This window comes from Epinephelus lanceolatus, chromosome 11, assembly GCF_041903045.1.
Source record: "Epinephelus lanceolatus isolate andai-2023 chromosome 11, ASM4190304v1, whole genome shotgun sequence".
Taxonomy (NCBI): domain Eukaryota; kingdom Metazoa; phylum Chordata; class Actinopteri; order Perciformes; family Serranidae; genus Epinephelus; species Epinephelus lanceolatus.
Genome location: NC_135744.1, coordinates 11,559,973 through 11,580,098, shown reverse-complemented (window position 1 = coordinate 11,580,098; position 20,126 = coordinate 11,559,973). Strand labels below are relative to the sequence as shown.

Sequence of the window (20,126 nt, the reverse complement as noted above, 5' to 3'; positions counted from 1 at the left end):
TGCTGCTGCCATCATTAGTCATTAGTCATACTTCTACTGTTATTATACACATATGACTATTGTCACACAAGTATGCTGTCTGATATTAATACATACTTTCAACATATTGTACCACAGTAGCCAGAACTATAACTATAATATTATTACTTTCATTAATGTTGTTGTAAGCTACTGTCATTACCTGCATCTCTCTCTCTCTCTCTCTCTCTCTCTCTCTGTCTCATTGTGTCATATGGATTACTGTTAATTTATTATGCTGATCTGTTCTGTACGACATCTATTGCACGTCTGTCCGTCCTGGAAGAGGGATCCCTCCTCAGTTGCTCTTCCTGAGGTTTCTACCGTTTTTTTCCCCCGTTAAAGGGGTTTTTTTTGGGGAGTTTTTCCTTATCCGCTGTGAGGGTCTTAAGGACAGAGGGATGTTGTATGCTGTAAAGCCCTGTGAGGCAAATTGTGATTTGTGATATTGGGCTTTATAAATAAAATTGAATTGAATTGAATTGAATTGAATAGTGCATAATGGATACTTCTTGGATCACAAATTGGCTTGGACAGTCATGTCTGAATCTAAATGTTCACAAGGCAAAAGGTGAAAGGATTGCTTTAGTCACTGATTTTAATTATCTAGGTATGATAATGAATCCAAATTTGAACTTTAAAAAACATGTAAGAAAAAAAAGGCAAATTCTAGACACATTGAACACTCTCTCTGGATGCAGCCAAAATATTTATGCATGCTATGATCCTTTCCAATTGTCTTACTGCATTACATGTTGGAGGCAGGCTAGTAAAACCAACAGAAGACCTCTTGATTATTTATTCAAACAAACCCTAAAAAGTAAAGACAAAAAACAATGCATATTCCCCACTGTAGAAAATTTAGATTCTTATCAAATTTGAGCCCAGTTTATAAAATACAAATGGTTTTGCTCCTCCTCCACTGTGTAACTTTGTGCATACTCGTGCAGTGAATTCTATTGGACCCTCAAGAATATCCTCTACATGAGACTGTGTTGAACCATTTCACCACACTACATTTGGACAATTGTCTTTTTCTGTAAAATCAGTGGAACACGCCGCCTGACAGTGTGAGGAAATGCAGCTCTATCAGTACTTTAAAAACCAACTTAAAAACTTAAAAAACTTCAGCTCTTTACTCAGTGACCTTGAACTCTAACTTTTGTTTTTTCAGACATGCTTTTATTTTTGACTAGCATACATTTGTGATGTGCCATTCTGAGAAGCTTTGTGTTGCGTGTCCTGTGTGTTCTTTTTTTTTTGTCTAACTTTGTATTGTCTCTGTGTATTCTGTTCTGTTTGCCTCTTGTGCTGTTTCTCTACAGTCTGGTATTCAACGGTGACATTTATGTTTTAAGCTGTACACGGTCCCTTTTAAATTAATTAAATAAATAAATAAATAACGGTACAGCCATGTCTTCCTCACTGTGAGTAAAAAGAGAGCACAAACTAACCGTCCACTTGGTGAGGCTTCAGTTTCGTCACCAGGTTCCTGTGCACCTGAACAAGAGGCATCTTGGTCTCCTCATCCTGATCCAGGACCAGCTTGGTGGTGATGGAGCACGGCACCTGAGACAGCTCATCTTCGATAACAATTATCTGGCAAAAAAGCCAAACAGTCAGCATTTTGTGTTTCCTCCCCTTGGAAAACCCCAAAACTAATAACACATCCTAAAAAAGTGCTACTGTCTGCAACACAACTTTCATGTACTGTTTACTGTCATTTGTCAGCAGGGGTAAAGCATCTTATGAGCAAGTCCTGCTGCAGAAATCAAACTGCTGTTAATATCCACTGGTCATAGACACAGTGAAGTTTAATATCTGTTTGACCTGCTGTGTATGCAGTACCTCTCTCCTGTCCTGTTGTTCTCTATTTGCCAAACGTTTGCACCTTTCCTCCTCTTCTCTGAGGGCGTTCTGAGTCTCAGCACGGAGATTGACATCTTCAATGATTTTTCGGATCTTTTTGCGTCCTTTGGGAGTGCCTTTATTGTCGCTGTCTGTATCCTCTTTATCACTCTGCTCACATACAGAAAGATCCAATGAGCAATATGACCATCAGACACCAAAGCCAACTGATACAGCAGATACAGATAAGAATGATAAACCAATTAGTTATAACATCAGCTGCTACCTTTTCACTGTTGGAATCAGACAACCAAATGCAGGGAACTTGTATCTTCCGTTCGCAACTACGAGGTGTCTCCTTCACTTTACTGGATAAACTGGAGATAAAGAGAGGAGAGAATCAGATATTAAAATCAAATAAGTACATAATAGACTGTTTTTTTGTTTTTGTTTTTTTCAGGCAGCAATATGAAGTTAAATATTCAGTGTAAAAATGTGGTTCGAAGTAAGTCTGTTTTCGTAAATAAAATTCTGGTCTGTGCTTGATATGTACCAGTTGTTTCATCATTTCTCAATTGTTAATGCTCTTGGCTTCTTTTACAGGAACCTGCACTGAGCTGCTCAGTCAGTGTAGAGTATTTCTTTGCATTTCTTGTATGAAATGTGCTCTATAAATAAAGGTTTTTAAAGGTATTTGTTCTCGACTTAGATGCTACTTTATAATTCTACTACACAACCTTCTGGTGAGAAGCATGGTACCTTTTTGCCACACAGCTCAATGAATTATATACACAAGTGATCAAATCATAGAATATTAAAGGTGCTATATAAATAGATTTTACCGTAATTACTAAACGATTATACGATGTGCAAATGTTGTTTTACTGAAACGCATTTCTATTTGATTGTATTCCTCTATAATATCCAGGTGTCTATGATGTTGGGTACACTCTCTGTATTGAGTGTGAGGGCAAACAATACTCAAATGTTGAAGTTAACCTGGTCAGTTTGCTGACTTTGTACCATACTGTGCTGCTCCTAACATTTTAGCATTTGTTATTTTCAGCAACAGTTTATAGCTTTGAAGGGTGCAATGATTCATTTTTACAGGTAAAACACAAACTGAAATTTAAAATCAGAACATTTTTATCTTTTACGGTTTTGTTTTTGATGTTATCAATGGCAGCTAAAATTAATGTACCTTTTGATTCCGGTTTCATCGGTCTCATCCTCTGACTGACTCAGCTCCTCACTCATCTCACAATCTTCTGGCTCTATCTCGTTACTGTCACCATCACTTTCACTATCAGCTTGACAGAAATCAAAATCAGATGTTAGAGCAAAGTCAGTACTTCCTGTTCAGACAGCTGCAAATATTAGGTTTCCTTACAGCTCAGCTGATTCCTGCTGGGTCTTCGCTTTTTCTCCTCCTTTCCTGCATCACTCTCTGCTGCTGCCATGTCATTTGGCACTGCCTCATCTAAGGTTAGTTTATGGCGGAGAAGATGGTGCCTACTGGGGTTGAGCTCATCAGATGTGCCGTCAGTTGATTGTGAAGTCAAGTCTCCGCCTGCAGCAGCAGATATATGCTATCATCATTATCCTTTGTATAACCCACAAAAAGAAATCTTTATATGGGAACTTTCTAGTCATGAATTTGATTGTAATGCACTAATTTTTCTATTGTTTAATGGGATAAAAACTGAAAGAGTACTTGTGCTTATAAAACACACTCAGAAAGCAAAAACTACTTACCATTTTCATCTGTTTCATTATCATCATTGCCTTGTTTGACCTCGTTGTCTTCCTCCGACACAGAATCATCCTCCTGCGTCTCCTCATCCGAAGAGATATCATCGCCCGAGGAGTAGTTGGCTTTGATTTGGGCCAATAGCATTTTCTTAGCGATTCTTTCAAAAGTAGACAAAGAGGGAAAAGGTACCTGAAGTTCATTTCATGATCACTGACATAGTCTTCAGCTGGATAATGTTGTACTTCAAGGCAAAATCACAATCAAGTGTATTAACAGCTGGAGTTCAATATTTGACAAATCATTTTAAATACTGCTTATGTGCCAAACGCTGACAAATTAACTATCAATCTGATCAGATGTTCTTAATGAGTCACCTTTGTTCGTTCAATCCACATTACGTGCCGATAATAGTCTTGACCTGATGTGCCAATATAAATCTGTGCTGGTCAAGTCAAAAACCATCAAAGTTAATTACCAAAACCCTGGAAGATATACATTTCAAATAATAGCAGAAAAAAAGAAAAATGATGCAGAGACATTTTTAAGAGTAAGAATTTATTACAACAAGTATTTTTCACAGAGAAAACAGAAAGACATATTCTTCGTTTGTTCTCCTTTGGGAAAGGGAAGAAATACTTTCAATTTAATTTCTACATGTTTTGCCCTCGAGTCTGACACATACATTTGTCAGGGGTTTTTTTCCCCATATGAAAATAAAATTAACATTGATCTCTAGTTTGTCCAATAATGACAGCTCACAGTTGACACTGCTACGGGCTTTTTGAACACAAACAGAGAGCTGACTAGAAGGTGGCATGCTCCCCTGGTACTAACCACCAATTAATTCTGTGTTAAAGACGGAGGAAAAACATGTGGGACACAAAAAAACACCATATTACTGAGAGAGTTTGTACATAAATTAAAACATTATTTCAACTATTTTTAACCACTTTATACTTCAGTGGAGCATAGTTTTAAAAAATGAGACCATTTTGCACAGTTCATGATAAACGTGTTTTAAAAGTGTAAAAAGTTTATGGTTTCAATACCATATTGTGTTCTGACCACTCAACAGTACGTGGAGTTACACTCTTAAACCCCTTTTACATCTACCTGCGTTCAATGTGCATTTCCAACACAAGGCTGATTACACATGATAACCCGGGGTCAAACAGCTGACATGGGTCCGGCTCAAGTTCGTCTCCTCTCTAGTTAACTGTCAACCAAGCAACCTGCATCGCATGCACATATATGATCCTGATCTCAAAGGGTGGTTGTCAACACAGGTCACCAGGGATAGGATAACTGTTAACTAACATTAAAGCCAAAGTCCATATTGTAAAAGATGTATTACAGTATAGCAATGCCAGATGACAGCAGCACTAAAAGGCCAGAGCCCTGGATATCATTTGACATGTTTCAGCTGGGGAAAAGGACCAACAGAAAAACACTGAAGAAAACTTGACATACTGCCACACATGGTAATCGCATGCTGTGTGGATTTCAATGAAATAACACAGTACTTCTCAAGTTTCAGCCCACTAACTATAAACAATGTAAACTTTACATTTCTGCTGACCATTTTTTCTAAAGATAAACTTGTGCTATCACTACTGCTGAAAACAGACTTTTGTTAAAAAAACAAAAACAATTTAAAAAAAAAAACGGGTTGGTGCCGATTGGAGGCTACAATATCCCAGATTTAAGCAAGTGTTGCCTAACAGCACTGCTTTCACTGATGTGCTGTCAGGAAATCCGACCTGGAAAAAAAACATGAGAAACAAACATGGATGTCATTAAAGGCAGAATGGGAATTTGGTCGCTTCTTGCATTTTAATGGTTGTTGTTTCACAGCCCACTCTCAATTCTCAGATATACAACGTTCCCATTAACATCTGAAAGCACTGACCTGTAAGGCTTTTTAACACAAATTGTTTTTTATCTGCATTACTTCCGAAAAACGCGACAGCTGGTTCACCTGTCAAGCAGGTCTTTAGTCTTTGCGAGTTTGAGTCAAGTACGCATAAATAAGAATATATTCATGGACTTTTAACAGCTACACTATGCTTTACAAAATGGTCAGCAGTAATGTATACTCTGTGTATAGAAAGTGGGGTAAAACACACTAAAACACTGGTACTGTTCCCGTGAATAACCAGGACATTGTCCCTGGAAAAGTTTTTTCAGTTGTCATTCCTCAGTGCTTTGAGCATTGATGCATTATAAGAACCGGATACAGTGTTCCATGATGGTGCCCATTCTTTCCAATTAGAGCTGCTTACTGGGCACATTTCTCTCACACTCACTCACACACACACTGAGCCTTTCTCTGGCTGAGCTGGACAACTGCCCACATACATGAATGGCAAAAAAAATGTTTCATTACTCCGACAGCACAAATGGCCAAACTGAAATAGGAAAAGTAATTTCTGAACATATGTGTTTTACAAGTGCATCTTTTGAAAAGTTATGCATAGGAAATAGTCTTTCTAGGTCAGAGTACATCACATGACCTCCATTTTCGACTGCAAAAACTCTGCACAAACCCTGTGCTGTTTTGGGCTTGGCCCTGAGCAGCAATAACAAAATTTCATTCACCTCCTTTGCACTGGGGTGTCAGAAATCTCAAACGGATATCTCAAGCCTACCTTTTAAGAGAATCTGTGTAAGAGCAGCACTGTCAGAATGATAGTAACAAAATGATAGTCTCTGAAATCTACAAATAGAAAAGTATTTTTGGTAGGGGACACCTGAAATAATCTCAGGCCTCTTATCACTACCATAGCATATTTCATATATACAAAACTAGCAGTTCCCAAGGTCCAACAGCACACTGACCAGGTGTTTCTGTATTTCAAATATTTTAACAGACAAGACCTTAAGTCAGTGCTGCACAAATGTGTAAAGGGAGTATTAGCAGCAATATGATGATACCAGTAAATATCACTGATTGACAGGAAAGCAAAACAGCTTCACCCATCAAAGCCCAGATGTTTAGAACAGCTAATATCATCTGGACTCTTGACATAGTCAGTGAAGCCAGTAATATGCTGAATGTGTCAGATACATGCTCTGACAAAATTCAATGGTACAAATGAGCACTCAAGGCATCCAGTGAGTCTCAATCTGCTGTCACATTTGCTCTGAACTACTACTATTACCAGGTGTGACTGAGGGAGTGTCACTGGCCCAGTGGGACTGTTACTTGTAGTTTTTGAAAGTGCAGTAATAAACTTTTTCAAAAGGAGATAATATCAACACCGGAGCTGGTAGTGTGCATGTGAACTGGTTTAAAAAGAAGAGAGACTGCATACCAGGAGTATTATGTCAAAATAAAAAGTATTAGTCATCATGGTAGAGCCCTGATGTTGATACTTTAAATATAACACTGCAAAACAGCATTTCACAATCAAATAAGAGCTGTCAGTTGAAATGCACACAAATTGTATTCACTGCAATTAGCTGTTAATGTTGTCTTCCTCGATTTGCATTTTATAAAACTCGACATCAGCGGAATTTTTGAACAATTAAAAAAAGTTAAGGGTGTTTTGGGTGAGGCTCTGGGTATTTATTACCACAAACATTTTCTAGGCTTACAATTTTTACAATTTGTGCCAGCTAGACAGTGAGAGTAGCCCTGTAACAAATGCATCAACACTGGCATGAAACCCAAGCCCAAAAATGTAAAATGCATCCATCAGTAAAACTCAAGTCAAGTGTGGTAGGAGAATATATTTTTTGTGGCCAAAATTAACAAGGGAACAGAAGGAAATCAAACTTTTGTGCTTAAAATAACTCAGACACTGAATAACATAAAGCTCAAGTACATTTACAGAGCCAGTACTTAAAATCGGACATCTTAAACAAAAACCTTACCATCTTATCATAATTAAGGCAAAATGAAATCGTCATACCTTAACTGTGACCCATTATGGGTAAATATTAGAGCAGAATATCAAAACGATGGTTTTCATGGTTTATGTTTTATGCATGCTAACAACTTTCGGTTGTTTTTTTTTAAAAAAAAAACAAAAAAAAAACAAAACTTAAATGTAAATGTGTGCAGATAATATGGCAGGCATCCTTCAAACTTAATACTTCTTATTACTGCTCGATTGAGGACAACAGCTCTTTGTGCATTCTATATTAACAGAAGAATAGACCAAAGTTCAAAACTTTTTTATGTTCAAATACTTTCATTGAAAACAGGTTGAGCTGTAAGGCAAATTAAGTTTCATTCATTGTTCAAATGTATGCTCAGACCTCTTCAAGTGTAAAGTGGGTCAACAGTAAATTATTCCCTTTTTGTATCAGCATAGAACATCGGGCAAATAAAACAAGTATGGAATAAGATATATTATTAATGATAAAAAATGTAGGTAAAATGTATCTCTAGCATTTACATGTATACTGGGTTGCACACTAAATAAAACAGACAAGCAGAGTATGTTGCTTATCAATCACAAGCTTGTTCTAGGCAGGTTCAGTCTCAGTGTATCATAATGTGGTCCATGTGCTTCACAGTGTACCTCTACAATGGGTATTTGATTGCTGAGGTTCTGCTGCAGCTACGTTTTGGTCGTGTTTGAATAGACTGCAACCGAGTCTTAATGACATTGGTTTTTCTATCTTTTGCACAGAGTTTGGGTTTCGAAGCTGCAGCCTTTCCTCCACACGTAGGGTGTTTTACAAACTCTACATCCAGGCTTTTAGAACCATACCTATTTTCTGCATCATCATCATCTTCTGCTGCCCACGAGGGCCCAGACTGCTCCTCATCTCCTACAAAAAAACAAAAATTAGAGACATAAGCTGCTGTGTTGTTTTGGCAGAAAAATGGCACTAGCTGCATTATACTGACATTTCAAGAGACATTTTGATTTGCCCTAACATGAAAAGCACAGGTGAAACTAGTGACATAATAACAGCCCCTAAAGTAATAACTCTATAAAATGAATGCATCCAAACTATTGTGCATCTTTAAATTCCAATATCACATCTGTCTGCTCAAAATCCTAAATAGTCGATCCCCAGATGAATGGAACTAAAGTGGCGTAATTATTTCTAACTTAATCCAACCACCCCAACACACCCCACTTCACTCTAATTTTACTTATTTACTTATTACTACGTTGTTTATTTTTTGGTTTTGTAATGTCTGTCTCTGTGCAGGTATGGGAAAGTTCATCATGTTTGTCTACTAGTTTACATCATGGAAAATAAAGCTATGGCCCCAAATTGTTTCAGAATTTTGAAAATGTTTCAATAAAAAAAAAAATCTCATTTGAAAAAAAAAAAAAACCTTTAATAGTAAAGACCTAAAGAGCCGTGAGGAACCGTGTGTGCGCTGTATGTATTATTAAGATTCTGAAATAATTGCTTACAAGTTGATTTTCATCTTGACTGGACAACATACAGCTAGCACTTTTTAGCAAAGGCTAACATTTAAAATGGTAATAGCATGTCACAATCCAGTAAATCCAGTGGGGCCTAGGAGCAAGCATTAGGGTTGGGTACCGTTCACATTTGAACCAACACTAGTACCAGTTTAGGTACCTGGAATTTGGTACAGGTACACAATGGTACCCCTTTAAGGTATTTTATTTTCTCTGCAATAACAAAAACTTCATTACTGAACAAGCTGCAGGGGTAACGTAGTACACTATAACGCAATTCTGCTTACACCTCCTGTTTGAAGTTGAGCCCAGCAGCTCCATGGAGCTCTGTTGTCTTCCGTCTTGTCTAAACCCGGTGCTCCCGGGTATCGACATGTGGCACCATTGAATTTAACATGAATCAGTACTTGGTAGTGCTGGCGTAATTCGGTCAGTACCCTTTAAAGTGACTTGCTAGCATTAGCCACTTAGCCTTCCACCAGTAATAAGGCAAACCAGCAATCTACATCTAAAAAGCACTGACAAGATATGCTGTAGATGTAGATATATAATAATAAATATAAGACTTACCCGATGATTGGTGGTATGGTGCTGCCCCCAATAAGGCCACATCTTCAGTGATTGGTTTCATCTTCTGATCACTTCCATCACTCCCAGAGTCGTCATCATCATCTTCATCTTCATCTTCGCTTGATGAGGATGACGATTCCATTGCTTTCTGACCAGATTTAGCCTTAGACTTTGCAGCCTGTATCCTAACCTGCTGTCCAGCTACACCTTCATCCTCTCTTTTGACGAGGTGTGATTTCCCTATTGGCCTCAACGTATTCAAGTGTTGTATTTTCTTCTGCGAGTCATCTTGATCATCACTAGAAGAATCTGTCCCGCTTTCCCTTCGAGCTTTGACTCTTCTGTTACTTGAATCAGACTCGGGGGAACAGTCCAGCATCTTGCGTTTGCGACGCATCTTCTCCGGTGACATTGGGGTGTTCTTAGTCAGCCAAAAGAGACATTTCTTGGCAACCTTGGCTGATGCATTTCCACCATTCTCGTCACTCTGAGGTTCATCAGAGCTATGTGTCAAAGCTGCTCGCTCAAGCAGAGCTACAGGGACTTCATCTGAATCAGAGTCATCTCTTGCTCTGCTCTCTTCTTCAGTATTTTTGGCTAGCAATGTGCTGGAGGTTTCCTCAGGGTCAGAGTCACTCTCACTGTCTGCTGCTGAAAGAGATGTTTTGCCCTTGACATCACTTTGTCGACGCAAAGGTGTTGTCTTCACGCGAGGAGATCGTCTATTGCCTTGTTCCTCTTCAAGGTGTAATGATGCACTAGAGTTGTCATTGCTCATTTTGCTGTCAGCTGTAGCACTTACAACACCTGTCTCTTCATCTTCTGGTACATCCTCTCCCTCTGACTTCTTATCATCCATCTGCATGTCCTCCTCCATCTTTGGGGCATCGGGGGATTGCCCCTGCTCCATTGGCACTGGCGTAAGTTTTACCACTAGTTTTTTTGTCATGCTGACCGAGCTTTCAGAAGGCTTCAAGCCAATCTTTTTTGCCCTTTGTCTGGCTTTACGTGGATCTGAATCCCTGGCCTCCCCAGGGCAGGCATGTGCAGTTCTCCCATCTGAGTTGCCCTTGGAGTCAGAATCATAATCTTCCAGGTGTTCAGCTGCCAATTTCTGTAAGTCCCTCAAGCATCTTTCATCAGACATATCTGGCTCTGTGTCTGCTTCTGTGACAGGTTGTGCATTCAAGTCATCACTAAAGAACTTTTCCCAAAAGCTCAAGACATCTAAGTCACTGAATTCTTCCTTAAGACTATCCTCAAGAGCTGAAAGTGATTTTCGCAAACCTTTGACTACTGACAAAAAAGAGTTCAGATACAGTTTGCGAGAAGCAGGTGTTTGTTTGTTCCTTGTCACAGTATGAATGAAATTGACAAATGTTCTGTTTAGAATGTTTGCAGAGTCCACTAAATGTTTGGCCTTTTTGGTTACATCCTTGGAAATATGCAGTGTGTTGTAGTTGAACACCACATTACCATCCATACCAGTGTGATCCCATTTATCCAAAGGAATGGTTTGTGGTAAGTGTGGCATGATGTGGTAAAGTTCAGATTTCTCCGGCTCTACTCGGTTTCTTTTACGCTGGTGATACCACAGACTCTCCATGTTCTCGAGGACACTGTCACAGGCCATCACCAGGTCAAAAAGGGGCTCCGGGCTACATACATAGCAGTACCATTTGCTTTCCAAGATACCAGACAGCTCCTTCCTTCCTAAATTTCTTAGAATACACTTCTTGCAGAAGGCATTACTACAGTAGTCGCAACAAATCAAGTTGCCTCCTTCAGCACACCATCTGCATTAGGAAAAATAAGAAATGCAGTTGATTAAAGCTCAGTAGAAAGTAAGTTACAGACAATGTTTATGCGTTGGTTAAAACATCAAATACAACAAATCCTACCTGCACTGCTCGTCCATTCCATCTCCATCTTTGCTGATGTCATCACTTAGGTAATACTTGTAGCAAGACTGGAAAAAAAAAAAATTTAATGGAAATGTTACAGACAGCTTGGACAAAAAGTGTATTAGAAACATGCAAGGAATTTTATAAACAATTACTGTGTATATTCTTGTTAACAATGATTAAATATTTCTGATCGCTCAATTGAATTATTACCTTGAAATACATAAATGTTTGTAACAAAAACATGTCTCACAAGGACTGCGGTTTGGATTGTTTTATACATACATTACACAATTTTGCAGGGTTTGGTTTAACCAGGTTCTATCAATGCACGTTTGACCATTAAATTGTCGAAGAAAATTATTACTAAAACATTGACTACAACAAGACTAAAATTAAAACTGAATTCACTGACTAAATCTTGCCCCCCCAAAAAAAGACTAAAATTTGATTTAAAACCAAGTACAATTTTCAGTAAACAACTTTAAAAGAAATGTAGACATACAACATTCTTCTTAAGTGGTTTCCATTTAAATCATCTTATAAATGCTTTATTACAGGGAAGAACAAAGGCTAAAGTGTCAAGACATTTGAATACACAAAACTGGAACAGTCCTGTTAGGTTTCATTCAGCACTCATGAAGGAGTATTTTTTGCATGTTTTAACTGTTTTATATAGTTGTATGTCTCAGATTTCTCTTAAGTCCAGAATCCAGTTAGTCTGCACTTTGACCCATTCTTTATATCAGTACTTGTCAGCATGAAACACACCCACCAAAAGCAAATGGGACTACAAAAGTAGTGATGTCATTAACAGGACAAATTATGCGCTGCTCCACAGAAAATGAGTGGAGACTTCTTAAGAGTAAAAAGGTCTGAGGCTCTTAAACATCTCCTTAGCATTACTGTCACTTTGATTTTGACTATTTCCTGTAAACTCCAGTTTTTACAACTATGTAATGGTGACAGTATATATATATATATATATATATATATATATATATATATATATATATATATATATATATATATATATATATATATACAGTACAGGCCAAAAGTTTGGACACACCTTCTCATTCAATGCGTTTTCTTTATTTTCATGACTATTTACATTGTAGATTCTCACTAAAGGCATCAAAACTATGAATGAACACATGTGGAGTTATGTACTTAACAAAAAAAGGTGAAATAACTGAAAACATGTTTTATATTCTAGTTTCTTCAAAATAGCCACCCTTTGCTCTGATTACTGCTTTGCACACTCTTGGCATTCTCTCCATGAGCTTCAAGAGGTAGTCACCTGAAATGGTTTCCACTTCACAGGTGTGCCTTATCAGGGTTAATTAGTGGAATTTCTTGCTTTATCAATGGGGTTGGGACCATCAGTTGTGTTGTGCAGAAGTCAGGTTAATACACAGCCGACAGCCCTATTGGACAACTGTTAAAATTCATATTATGGCAAGAACTAATCAGCTAACTAAAGAAAAACGAGTGGCCATCATTACTTTAAGAAATGATTGTCAGTCAGTCTGGAAAATTGCAAAAACTTTAAATATGTCCCCAAGTGGAGTCGCAAAAACCATCAAGCGCTACGATGAAACTGGCACACATGAGGACCGACCCAGGAAAGGAAGACCAAGAGTCACCTCTGCTTCTGAGGATAAGTTCATCTGAGTCACCAGCCTCAGAAATCACAAGTTAACAGCAGCTCAGATCAGAGACCAGATGAATGCCACACAGAGTTCTAGCAGCAGACCCATCTCTAGAACAACTGTTAAGAGGAGACTGCGCCAATCAGGCCTTCATGGTCAAATAGCTGCTAGGAAACCACTGCTAAGGAGAGGCAACAAGCAGAAGAGATTTGTTTGGGCCAAGAAACACAAGAAATGGACATTAGACCAGTGGAAATCTGTGCTTTGGTCTGATGAGTCCAAATTTGAGATCTTTGGTTCCAACCACCATGTCTTTGTGAGACGCAGAAAAGGTGAACGGATGGATTCCACATGCCTGGTTCCCACTGTGAAGCATGGAGGAGGAGGTGTGATGGTGTGGGGGTGTTTTGCTGGTGACACTGTTGGGGATTTATTCAAAATTGAAGGCACACTGAACCAGCATGGCTACCACAGCATCCTGCAGCGACATGCCATCCCATCCAGTTTGCGTTTAGTTGGACGATCATTTATTTTTCAACAGGACAATGACCCCAAACACACCTCCAGGCTGTGTAAGGGCTATTTAACCAAGAAGGAGAGTGATGGAGTGCTGCGGAAGATGACCTGGCCTCCACAGTCACCGTCACAGTCACACAACTGATGGTCAAAACCCCATTGATAAAGCAAGAAATTCCACTAATTAACCCTGATAAGGCACACCTGTGAAGTGGAAACCATTTCAGGTGACTACCTCTTGAAGCTCATGGAGAGAATGCCAAGAGTGTGCAAAGCTGTAATCAGAGCAAAGGGTGGCTATTTTGAAGAAACTAGAATATAAAACATGTTTTCAGTTATTTCACCTTTTTTTGTTAAGTACAGAACTCCACATGTGTTCATTCATAGTTTTGATGCCTTCAGTGAGAATCTACAATGTAAATAGTCATGAAAATAAAGAAAACGCATTGAATGAGAAGGTGTGTCCAAACTTTTGGCCTGTACTGTATATATATATATATATATATATATATATATATATATATATAGATAGATAGATAGAGGTATGTTTTCTATGGTTCCTGACTTCTGAAGAGATGTACATGTTGCTAAATACTGACTTAGGTCACAGAAAACTGTGGATTTGTTTCCGACATATGAATTAGCAGACTTACCTTGCAAATGAGTACTTTCAGAGCTGGATGACGATAGAAGGAATCTCTCTGGAAGTGGTTAACTTGTCGGCCACATGCAGTGCAACTGACAATTCCCATGTGTTCAACTCCTATGAAAGCACATCACTGTCATTAGCAACGAAATGGTTATAATAACTGCTTGATGGGTTGTTTAAAAGGGTGTGAGAATGCCCTGTTTAATCTCTATATGAATCCACCACATTTCCCATGTAAGATGTCCATGAGAGTGACCACTGGTAAGGGTACAAAAATTGCCGTAAGCAGAGTGTGAGTCAAGCACTTGGATCAGCTTTTCTTTTTTTGAAGTCGGAGTGTCACAACAAGATAATGATCAAGCTGCATTTAGAGACAAAGTGAAGTGAATTTTCAGCTTGCTTTGACCACTGGAGTGGGTTTTCAGTCTGTGTGTCCACAAGCAATCAATGGTTGAGTACCCTCAACAAGTGTCTTCGTTTTGTTTCATTTTAAGAAATGGCTGCCTGAATAATCATGAAATGACGGGCAATGTTGAGACAATATCAACCAGTAGTGACTGACCTCCACGTCTTTTTGAAAAGTCTTTCCGCAGTACGCCTGATTTCCGGCTGCGAAACTCAGGACCCCTGAAGTCATCTCTTCCATTATCAACAGGTTCAGGCCTCACCAGCACAGTGCCTGCATAGACAAAACATACCACAAATAACTCAGAGATAATCCATCTATATTAAACACATAATCATAACCTAAGCTGGGGACAGATCTAAAGACTTTTTACACCCTACAGATAGTAATAGACAAAACATCAAAATTTTAATGATGATTTGTGTCTTTTACTATGTTATATTACTAACCTAAATGTATGTTTCTGCCTTGCAGCCAGCCAGACTAAAAACGGATATTAGGTACTTAGGAGTCCAGCAAAGACAACAGACAAAACTCTTAGCATATGGTAGATGATAAGTGTTACAGCACAAGTGCAAGGCACCCCCAAAATTTCCAAGACCAATTCTTGTCTGAGGCTAATTTGTGCAGAAAAGTTTTGAGGCAAAGTTTATAAATAACTATAATTGGTAAAAGTTAAGACCTACCTTTTGGCAATCTACTGATATCAGGGTGACCATTTGCGCTGACTGGTATATCCAAGTCCACAGTTGCATCTGAGTCCCCAGACTCGTCCAGTCCAGAGTGCTTTATGACAACAGCTGGTTTTCTGTAATATCAGTGAGAAAGAAAAAAAGGTAACTCCCATAGCTAAGCAACATTTCCCACAGGTTGGCAGCCTACTTGGACAGTGACAAGGAGGCAGGGGGTCACCAGTGTTTCAGGTATCAATCAAATATAAACTTATGGCAATGACAAATCATCATTATCTTTAGGTTTTTGTTACTATTATTGTACTAAGTGTATTATTGTTTTACACTTTCACTTGGTTTGAGCACAAATGGTTTGCCTCGGTACACTGCATTCACTTCAGTTCAACAAAGAATATTTTCTGCAATGATCTGCATTAAATATTTAGGCATTAAATCTGGACTGTTTCATACCATGCCATATCTAACCTTGCAGGTTTAAATGAAATGCAAACTCACCTCCTTGAATACCTGGTATCCAGTCCTGCCTACAGTGCAAGAAACTGTTATTAGTTTATACATCACTGGAAGTAATCAATGTCAACTTCGGCATTTAAACCATCTACGTAATGTCCCAAAGGGGGACGCTCATTCAGCAACTACTGCTTTGTTTTTGCAAACAATTTCATTCTAGAAGAGTACAAGTCTAGTGAATAAAGAGTTAGGATACAGCAGTACAATTTTCTTTCAATACTGAATTAATTTGAAGCACTGAACACTTCAGGGAGTAAGCTGCCTACTACCAGGCACAACTGTCAACTTGTTTCACTCTGTTTCCATCAATCAGTCAACCCAAACTGTTCAGAGAGCAGAAAATATTCATTTTGAAAGTTGGGAGACACCCTGGGAGATTAACAAGACTATCAGACTACAAGAATGCATAAAACAACAGTGACAGGGAGCTCTTGAAGCAAATGGTTGTATTTTTAAGCAATGAGCTGTGGCTTCAAAAGAACAAGGTAAGGCTTAAGTGTGAACATAACCAGAGGTAATGGCTGTGCACTTTGTGGCTAGTGATGCAAAAATGGTGTTTTCACAGCATCACTGCCATCTGGGCATCTTTGTGAAATTAACGTTTTACTTATTTACAGCATAGGCATTAAAGCAACAGATTGGACTGAAACATAAAAATCAAACTGCATTGTACTGTGAAATGCATTGTATTTATAAATGGTGGTAATTATAAATACTAGTAAAATTCATTTACAGTTGTAAGCCTGTGTATCTACTGCACTGACAAAACCACTTTAGCCACTTAATGGACAGTGGTAGAAAAAATTAGTAAAAAATAGTCCAAACCAACTGCACCTGGGGAAAAGTCTTATCAAGCTGTGGGATTTTACAGGAAAAAATGTATTATCTACATTTCTAATGCACGTTTTGCATAGGGGGTTCGAGTATCCACTAAAGACACTTAAGTGATGGTAATGAAAAGAAGTAGAGGCTAAACAAAAAAAAAAATCTATGTACAAACCTTGATGAGATATATGACAAAATGACTATTGTCAATCAATTATTACTCATCTCATGTGCAATATCGGTATATACAACAGTGCATTATCTAAACTTGATATGTGCAATAATATAAATTCTGCCATTCAACCTTTTTATCTTGCTTTTTTTTGGGGGGTACTGTTTACGATCATCACCCTAACCCTTTGCTGTTGTAATGTTGCAAATTTCCCCGCTGTTGGACAAATAAACGTTTATCTCATCTTATAACATCAAAAATGTTCAGTTACCTCTGTTGTAACTTGGCCTGTTGAGTGTCCCCCAGAACAACTCCTGTTTGTCAGACCTGCAAACAGAGGACATGTTGAAGAATGTTTATAAACCGTATAAATATGATGAGAATGTTTCCATCACTCATGATTTGCTTAATCAAAAGCTGTACCATTAGCATCTTCCGTGGTTGGTCCACCATTGCTGTCCTCAACAGCAGAATGAGCCAAATACTCGTGCAATTTGTTGACCAATTCATTCAGCTTGTTGGGAGTGGTGCTACAGTCAAGGAAAAAAGAACAAGTAAGGGGGTCATTATGTTTTACAAAATATGATTGAGCTTTACAAAAAGGGTGATAAATGAAACCTGTCAAGACCTTCCCATTTAATAGGCTTCTCCAAATGCAGCCAAGCAATGTAGCTTCGACCTACTTTAGAGAATACAACCTAAACTAGTATCAGTATCAGTTTATATTGCAAGTGTGGTATTCCATAATGTGTTGCAGTGAACATCACAACTCATATTGTCATGTAATTGCAATATACATCAGCAACATTACGCCACTGTTTACATTGCAGAGGGGCAGTAAAAATCATTCATAAAGTGGATTGAAGCAAACACACCAACAGACTGGATATTAAGTAAGGAGGACTGTTGAATTTATACATTTAGTTGAGTTACAGACATTATTCATTTTGTACAGGGGAAAGGCAGGGCATTATCAGAATATTTACAAAAAATGTTTGTTTTTAGTTCAGAGGACGAAGACAATATAAGGCGGGCTAACTTCATTTTAAACATCAGCATGGACAGATTACTTTAAAGCGGAAGTGTACTTCAGTGGTTGGCACTGGACTGTGGAATTCTCTACAAAATAAATTAAAAGGGTTTATAAAGTTATTTCTGAGTTCAAGAAAATGCATAAGGAAAGACTAATGAGACCACTTATTACTGTTTATATGAAGCTGTCAGGTAATCTATCTCCTTAGATGATGCCGAGTGACCTTGTATAGCTCTCAACACTCTTTTACTCAGGTTATATTAAATACCGTTATTGACTGTTAAGTAACTGCAACTGAAACACTATCTGGTGGTTTGTGTAACTAGAGCTGTGTTTTGATCACTTTTTCTGAACTGGTGCATTACCATGAGCAGAGCAAATAACAAATTAATGGGATGAAATACTGTTAACTTGTGTATTGTAAGTTATGATACTTTTTTACTTTTGAGGGTAAGTTAACGTTACTTTTAATGAAAGTTGGACACTATAACAGTCGCGAAGGCAATTTTACGACGTATTACAGGACTGTTGTCTTGAACTACCTGCGGTATGACGGTATGGCTAATGTTAGGTGTATCTAACAGGGGTCATGGTTATGATTGCTTAGGTTAGTTTATCTGCAGATCACGTCAACGTCCATTAATGTGAATTTGGTTAATGTCAGGCTATCCTTATCGTAGCAATAACTACGAAGAAAAATAGCTAACGTTGTAATTAGGCTAACGATACGTGTGAGACGTCAATAAAACCAGTTTTTTCGAAATTCACATGACGTACATGCTGTGTTAGGCACGTTTGTGTTTTTTTATTATTTTAAATTCAAAATTTTAATTAGCGGCTACTAAGCTACAATTATCGTTGTCTATCAGTAGAATTGGCTGTTAGCTGCTACAGCTAACGTTAGCTAGTTGCTAAGCTAACTTAGCTCGTTGTTATAGTCTGTAGTAGATAGCCGTATTTCGCTCCGCAGTTTTTACCTCAGCGTTGCTGCAGACATATCGCTAAGCAGGTGAACAACCGAAGTCGTTCAAGTCCTTACACTATCATGGTACCAATATTCCAGAGAAAAATGCCGCTCAATTTGCGTTCATCATCACATCACCAGCAGAAGCTTCTTCTTCCTCTTTAAATCTAATGGCGATTAGCAAACAGACTTTCAGGCGCATTATAGCCACCTACTGGACTGGAGTGTGGCGCAGTAGATTGGCAGGAAACAAAACAAAGAAAAAACTAAATTCTCTCTATTATTCCTGTTATTCCTCTTAAATAATTAAATAGAAGCTTACGTACATTTCTTGTTTACTTTCCTAGTAGATTCCCTAATGTAATATTGTGCTTTTCTTCAGTTAGTCAACTCCATTCTTTGTTCATTCCATCTGATGCAGTCTACTACATGTTTGACATTTCCAGTTTCATACAGTGTGTGCATAGTTCAGTACGATGCTTCCCTTTTCTCTGGAGAGTTTAATTTCATCCTGTGTGTGCTATCCTCAGAGAGGTAATGACCATCTCTTTACTCAGGCTCCCACTCTGTAATCTACCAACACCCACATGTTTTTGAATACTGTGAAGATGTCTTCCTGTGTCACTTCAGTCCCAGTATTCCTGCCAGGTTTGTTCATACAGTCCTCTATGATAGTTTTAACCTGTGCTTCACTTAATGGTACTTGCATGTCAATTAATTGTTGTTAGAGTGATTGTGTAGCCAACATATACTTTCTCCACCCCTACATGGGCAGGAACCCAAAGGAAGGAGATATCCAATCCCCTGCGATGTAGTCTGTGCAGCACATGATAAAATTCAGACATAATATCCTGTCTGCATGATGACATAATGCTGGAAAGCGCTGACAGGCTATAAGAGGCGATTACAACACTGGGTTGGTTATTTTCTTCCACCCATTGAAATGCTAATGATATTTCAATTAATTCAGCTGTATTTACTGACAGATGATCTGCTCCCTAACAATGAGACACGAAGAATGCCACACCTATAGTCTCTGGTTCTTTTGAACCACCTGTAAATAGAAATAACTTGTGTTGGTGATGATCAATATATCTTTACACTATTGTCCACTGTTGTGCTTTTTTAGATTTCTCTTTTACTTTATGTTGCAGACTTGTATCTATGGATGGCACAATGAATCTCCACGGAGGTAGAGCTGATAATGGAACAGTG

At 38.3% G+C, this 20,126-nt stretch overlaps 1 protein-coding gene across 1 annotated transcript in view; it reads right to left on the bottom strand.

Moving 5' to 3' along the window:
• Positions 1–19,076, bottom strand: part of LOC117267234 (transcriptional regulator ATRX-like) — a 34,854-nt gene extending 15,778 nt beyond the window's left edge. Inside the window, exons 1-16 of the mRNA XM_033642993.2 lie at positions 18,925–19,076; positions 17,338–17,444; positions 17,186–17,241; positions 15,903–15,931; positions 15,402–15,523; positions 14,872–14,988; positions 14,314–14,423; positions 11,487–11,554; positions 9,586–11,381; positions 8,341–8,401; positions 3,622–3,776; positions 3,257–3,436; positions 3,068–3,176; positions 2,153–2,243; positions 1,867–2,037; positions 1,473–1,617 (exon numbers count right to left, since the gene is read on the bottom strand). Of these exons, the coding sequence (XP_033498884.2) occupies positions 1,473–1,617; positions 1,867–2,037; positions 2,153–2,243; positions 3,068–3,176; positions 3,257–3,436; positions 3,622–3,776; positions 8,341–8,401; positions 9,586–11,381; positions 11,487–11,554; positions 14,314–14,423; positions 14,872–14,988; positions 15,402–15,523; positions 15,903–15,931; positions 17,186–17,241; positions 17,338–17,444; positions 18,925–18,944 (3,337 nt within the window). The 5' untranslated portion in view covers positions 18,945–19,076. The remainder of the gene's footprint in view (positions 1–1,472; positions 1,618–1,866; positions 2,038–2,152; positions 2,244–3,067; positions 3,177–3,256; positions 3,437–3,621; positions 3,777–8,340; positions 8,402–9,585; positions 11,382–11,486; positions 11,555–14,313; positions 14,424–14,871; positions 14,989–15,401; positions 15,524–15,902; positions 15,932–17,185; positions 17,242–17,337; positions 17,445–18,924) is intronic.
• Between the last annotated feature and the right edge of the window lie 1,050 nt (positions 19,077–20,126).